A 5,916-nucleotide genomic window follows, 5' to 3' on the forward strand; every position below is an offset into this window, starting at 1 on the left:
CCTCACATTTGCAATGCATTTGGTAGGACATTAGACCACTTTTGGTATTTTGGTATTTTATATTTTGTAAACTTCTGTAATGTATATTATAAACTCATGTAATTATGCTTTTGATATAATTATCTATGAACTATGTTTAGTAATAAATGTGAGTATTTCTCATTGAATTGAGTGTGATATGAAATGAATTGAATTTTGAGATACTGAAGTGATTTGAGAAATTGTTGAAAATATGTTGGTGGTTGACTGAGATTGAAATTATAATTATATTAAAAGTATTTTTAACAGATTCAGAAGAACTGTTTTTCTAATTTACAGCCGGCACTATGCCGGATTTTCTATAAAAACTTGCGAAAAATTCAGATTAATAAAAAATTGTAAATAAAAAAAGTAAAAAAAAGGATAAATTGAATTGAAATATGATTTGGTGCTCGGGACACTGTGTGGCATATCTTGCTCTGCGACATTGTAGACGAGTAAGGGGCGTCACAAAAATATAGAAAAATATATGTATAAATTTAGTTCTCAATTTGATTCTGATTGGTATGATTTTAGTTTGGTTTCGATACAGTTTCAGTTTGATTTTTATTGAAAAATCAAAATCGAATTAAAGTATTGAAATAACTTCTGTTCGATACAGTTCCTATTGGTTCAGTATAATTTTTCAGTTCAATTCGATTTCCTAAAAAACTGTGCACAAGCCTAGCACCACCAACCTAATAATAAGTTCTTAAAATTTTTCTAACTCATTAATTTACTAAATAAAAAAAAAGTGAAAATTTAAAAAATTTTTATATTCTTTAAAAAATATTCTCTAAATAACTTATTATTTTAAAATTAATATTTTTAAATATAGTGTAAATAATTTATCCTCATCAACTCAGAAGCTCTTTCTACGTCTGCTCATACGTCACATGCTTATATCTACTTTCAGTGGTGAGCATTATAGTAAGCTTGCCTACAATTATTGCACACTCCAACCACCAGCAGGCCTTGTTTGGAAGTAAAATATATTTAAAAATAAAAAAATAAAATGAAGTTTTTTTTATTTATAAAATCATTTTCCTTTTTCTAATATCCAAATAAAGAAAGGAAAATAATTTTTTTCTTAACTTTTATTTTCTCTCCTTAAAATTTTTTTCCTTTATTTTCTTACTCTCTAAAATAATTTCATATCAGGTTTGAAATACAGGGTAATATATATTGAAATTGACAAGAAATACACATTACTATGTACATATACTGAGTAATATATAGTAATATGGGAGAGTCATATTATATCTTTTGAAATAATATGACGTAGGGAAGCGGAGGTGATGGGACATTGCCCTAGCCTATATGAGTGGATCTGGTATGACTAATATCTGGCCTCCCCGTTTTAAATTCATAATAAATTATTTGCAGGCAAAAATTTCCAAATATCTAAATTTGTATTTAATTCATTAAATTAACCCATCAAACCCAACACAACAGAAATTTGTCTCCACTCTCCAGGATCCTTATAAATGAAGTGTCTGGCAAGTGCGTGTTGCAAGTGAAGAGAAACACCTAAAATCTCACTGCAAAGGCTTTTTTCTTGCTCACTAATTTTCAATGCTCAACTTTGCTAGCGACCTCTAGCTAGCTACACATATGGAGGATTCCCAAGCTTTGCACGAAACCCAGTTAGTATCTGAGACCAATTACCAGCCCAAACAAAAAGACATCATCACTTTCATGGATGCTGAATGGTATAATGCTGCAGCTGAAGGCCAAATTGACAAATTCAAGGATTACACAGAGCCTCTAGATCTTTTGCGTACCCCAAACAAAAATACAGTCCTACATGTTTACATCACAGCAGTAAAAAAGGAAACGGAAGAATCCATTGAATTTGTAAAACTCGTTATCAGCAAATGTCCATCGCTGCTATCTGAGCCCAACATCAAAGGCGAAACTCCGCTGCACATTGCAGCAAGGTTCGGGCACAAAAATATAGTTGAATTTCTTATTCATAGCATCAAGAAGGCTCAATACGAAGACCTTGAGAGAGGCGCAGAGGCGTCAACAAGTGCTAAGATGCTGAAGAAGACAAGCACAGATGAAGACACAGCCTTACATGAGGCAGTGAGAAATAATCATCTTCAAGTGGTGGAAATATTGATTGGAGAAAATCCTGAATTTGCGAACATAGCTAATGCCGCCGGAGAAAGCCCGCTTCACCTTGCAGCGGTGAGAGAGAACAATATCATTGCCTCTAAGATATTGGAGATATGTCCCTCACCGGCATACAGCGGTCCCAATGGTAAAACAGCTTTGCACGAAGCTGTTATAAGTAAAGATGAAGGTACGCTTCATTTCCGCTCAGTTGTGAAATGCACAAAAATCATTTTTCTTCCCTATTTGCAATTTTATCCCTTAATTTTATAATTATTTACAATTTTATCCCTTACTTTTATAGTTATTTACAATTTCATCCCTTAGTTCCATCTTTCTCTCCCTCTCTCACACATTTATGTCTCTGCCTCTCTCCTTCATTTTTGTATCTCTCTTCCTCTCTCTGTATCTCTCTCTCTCTCTCTCTCTCTCTTATTTCTATCTCTCTTCCATTTATATTTCTCTCTCCGTCTCTCTTCCATTTTTGTCTCTCCCTTATTTCTCTCTTTGCCCTCCTCTTTCCCTTATTCATCTCTCCCTCCTCTTAGCTCTTTTCTCTTTCTCTCCATGTTTCTTTCTCTATCTCCTTTACTTTTTGTCTATCTACTTCGTGCAGGTATAAAAATGGAGAGGGAGAATAGAGCCATAAATGTATGAGAGAGAGAGAGAGATGCAAAATGGAGAGAGATAGAGAGAGGGAAAGAGACAAAAATGGGGTAGGTAGAGAGATGGCCAGGGAGATGAAGAGATGAAACTGATGAATGAAATTGTAAATAATTGTAAATCTAAGGAATGAAACTATAAATAATTGTAATATCTGAAGATTAAATAGTAATTTATCTCAAATATTAATGTCTAAAATGGACGGAAGGATCTTAAGTGTGTTATAAAAGCAAAACTAAGGAACTAAATAGTTTAATTTCTAAAATATAAAGACTCAAGTGTTATTAATCATAAAACATTAGGGTTAAATAATAAGTTTACCTTTAAGAAAACTAAACAACCCTAAGGATTTGTTAACTGATAGATAGATAATTGTTAACTAATAGATATTACTATTAGTTGATAGCTGATAGCTGGTAGTTAGTAACTAATGATAGCTGATTTATGTTAAGTGTTTGGTAAAACTACATTTAACTGTTGCTGTTGGTATGTAAAATGACTAATAAAGGCATGTATCATATAATTTATTTTATTATTGAAATGAATATAAAACTATAAATTTATTATATTATATTATTTATTTTATTATTAAAATAAATATATAATTATTAATTTAATATATTATATCATTTATTATATTATTAAAATAAAAATATAATATTGATTTATTATATCATATTATTTATTTTATTTTTGAGATAAGAAAATAATTAAATTCTTTAAAAAAATAATCAAATAATTTTAAAAATATAGTTATAAAATAATAAAGTAATTTTGTAATTGATGAAGAAAGAAAATCTTATAATTTTAAGTTTTTAGAAAAAAATTGTATTTTTTCATAATAAATAAGTATTTTATATTTTATGTTCTTCAGAGAAAATATTTTAACAAAATTACAATATGCTAATTAAGATGTTAAGATTTTAAATGAAAAAAAATAAAGGTAAATAACATTAATAATATTAATTTTTTAGTTATATGAAAAAGAATAATATGGTGTAAATAAAAAAAAATCAAATTAGCTTTCAGCTGATGAGAAATAATTTTATTTTTAGAGTTTATACAAACTGAAACTGAAGGGTATCATATCAGTTACTTATCAGCTCTAATTTTTTAAGCTTGCTAAACACTTTAATTCATCTGTTTGAGTGTCTATCAACTATTAGCTATAGCCAAAAGATGAACTAAACACCCCAAAACCTACAGCGAATAAAAGCTGCTAACGTCTCTTCTTTCTTTGTCCGCCAATTTTTGTTTCACCAAAATCACTCGCACAAAGAGTTTTGGTTTTTTTAGAAGTACATGGTTGTAAATAAATCAAGCTATTTGAATTCAACTTCAAAAATTTTTTCAAAATTTTAGTGGTTCAAGTAACTTGCGGATTGAGTTTAAGGATCATAATAATCAATTTGAGTGTTTCGCGGTCCGATATATTAGCCATTATTAAGTAATTATACCGCTTTGAAATTTGTTTTTGTATTTCTTGAAAAGTTGATATTTATTTCAAGTTTATTGCAGATTTGATAGGAAAAATACTTGAAAAAAACAGTAGTCTGACCAAAGAACAAGACGAAGAAGGATGGACTCCGCTGCATTATGCTTCCTACTTCAATCTTCTTCAAATTGTGGAAGTGTTATTACTAAAAGATGGTAAATCTGCTGCCTATATTGGCGATAAAAGCGGAAAAACACCTCTTCATGTTGCGATTTTCCACGGCAAAAGCCATTTAAAGGTGGTGGAAAAAATTATGTCAGACTGCCCAGATTGCTGCGACCTGGTTGACAATAGTGGCCGAAATGTTCTCCATTTTGCTGTGGAAAGCAAGAGTTTTGAAGGAGTGAAAACTATTACTGAAAAACCTTTCCTGGCTAACCTAATAAATCAGAAAGATAAAGATGGGAACACTCCGGCCCATCTGCTTGCTACTTATGGCTTTGAAGAGTGTTGTCTTACAGAGCACCACCTAGTTGATAAAAAGGCCATCAACAATGAAAATTTAACCGCTCTGGACGTAGTGGTAAAAACGAAGGATGAAAGCAATATGCCATTTCTGGTACGCCGAGTTAATTTTATGCCTTTACATCATCCCACAAATTGTAGGCATTATTATTATTATTATTATTATTATTATTATTATTATTATTATTATTATTATTATTATTATTATTATTATTATTATTATTATTTTCAATTTAGCTTTGATTGAAATTTTAACTTGAAATCTCATAGAAAACACTGCCAAAATGAAAAATTATTCATTTCTATTGGTAAGCATTGATTTGTTTTGGAACAACACAGTTAATGAATTCATGTTGCAGGGATGGACAAAAAGAAAACTAAAGAAGGTTGGATATAAACCTGGTCGGCCTTCAATTATCCAGCTCGCAGAACGTGATAACATGTCAAGACTCGACAATGAGTTCATCACTGAACTCGAGAAAACCAGTCAATCGCATCAGATAGTAGCCACCCTCATAGCAACGATAACTTTTGCGGCAGGTTTCACCTTACCTGGCGGTTACAGTGATCACGATGGCCCCGACGAAGGAACAGCAATTTTAACTAGAAGATCAGCCTTCAAAACTTTCCTTATAACTGATACCCTTGCGTTTGCCCTCTCCATTTCTGCTGTGCTTATCCACTTCTTATTGACATTGCAACCATCCAAGAGAAAGTACTTTAATCTATTCGCTGCGGCTTCTCACTTCACTTTAATTGCGATGGCATTAATGGTGGTGGCATTCATGACAGGTGTGTATGCAGTGATGCCAAGTTCCTCATCAGGTCTTGGGGCCACCATTTGTGCTCAAGGTTTCTATCTATGATTAACTGATTAATACTTGGACTGTTGTACAATTAAAGAGCAGTGTATAATTAGAAAAATATGTAAAATTAAGATGGAAATTAATGTATTTAAAATTTATGAATGTATAATTTGTTGTTTATTTATTAAGGATTTTTCTTATGTAGACCCAATCTACTATGGACCCAATATATAAGAAATATGGTGAGATTAATTTATTAAATATATAGATCTCACATGATTGTATCTTGAGCATATGATGAACCCAGTTTAGGCAAGAATTTCCCATTTATTTATTGAGAGTCGGTCTAGT

The 5,916-nt window shown here is 31.2% G+C and overlaps 1 protein-coding gene across 1 annotated transcript; it reads left to right on the top strand.

Moving 5' to 3' along the window:
• The first annotated feature begins 1,632 nt into the window (after window positions 1-1,632).
• LOC131172856 (ankyrin repeat-containing protein At5g02620-like) lies at window positions 1,633-5,625 on the top strand. The gene is made up of 3 exons (XM_058134390.1): window positions 1,633-2,326; window positions 4,318-4,853; window positions 5,119-5,625. The coding sequence occupies exons 1-3, from the start codon at window positions 1,633-1,635 to the stop codon at window positions 5,623-5,625; spliced, it is 1,737 nt and encodes a 578-aa protein (XP_057990373.1).
• Window positions 5,626-5,916: the final 291 nt, after the last annotated feature.

Source organism: Hevea brasiliensis, chromosome 14 (genome assembly GCF_030052815.1).
Source record: "Hevea brasiliensis isolate MT/VB/25A 57/8 chromosome 14, ASM3005281v1, whole genome shotgun sequence".
Taxonomy (NCBI): domain Eukaryota; kingdom Viridiplantae; phylum Streptophyta; class Magnoliopsida; order Malpighiales; family Euphorbiaceae; genus Hevea; species Hevea brasiliensis.

Bases quoted from the DNA above. Each gene is read 5' to 3' on its own strand.
- LOC131172856 (XM_058134390.1), top strand. From the start codon at position 1,633: ATGGAGGATTCCCAAGCTTTGCACGAAACCCAGTTAGTATCTGAGACC. The intron at 2,327-4,317 runs GTACGCTTCATT...AGTTTATTGCAG, and splicing joins TGTTATAAGTAAAGATGAAG to ATTTGATAGGAAAAATACTT. The intron at 4,854-5,118 runs GTACGCCGAGTT...TTCATGTTGCAG, and splicing joins AAAGCAATATGCCATTTCTG to GGATGGACAAAAAGAAAACT.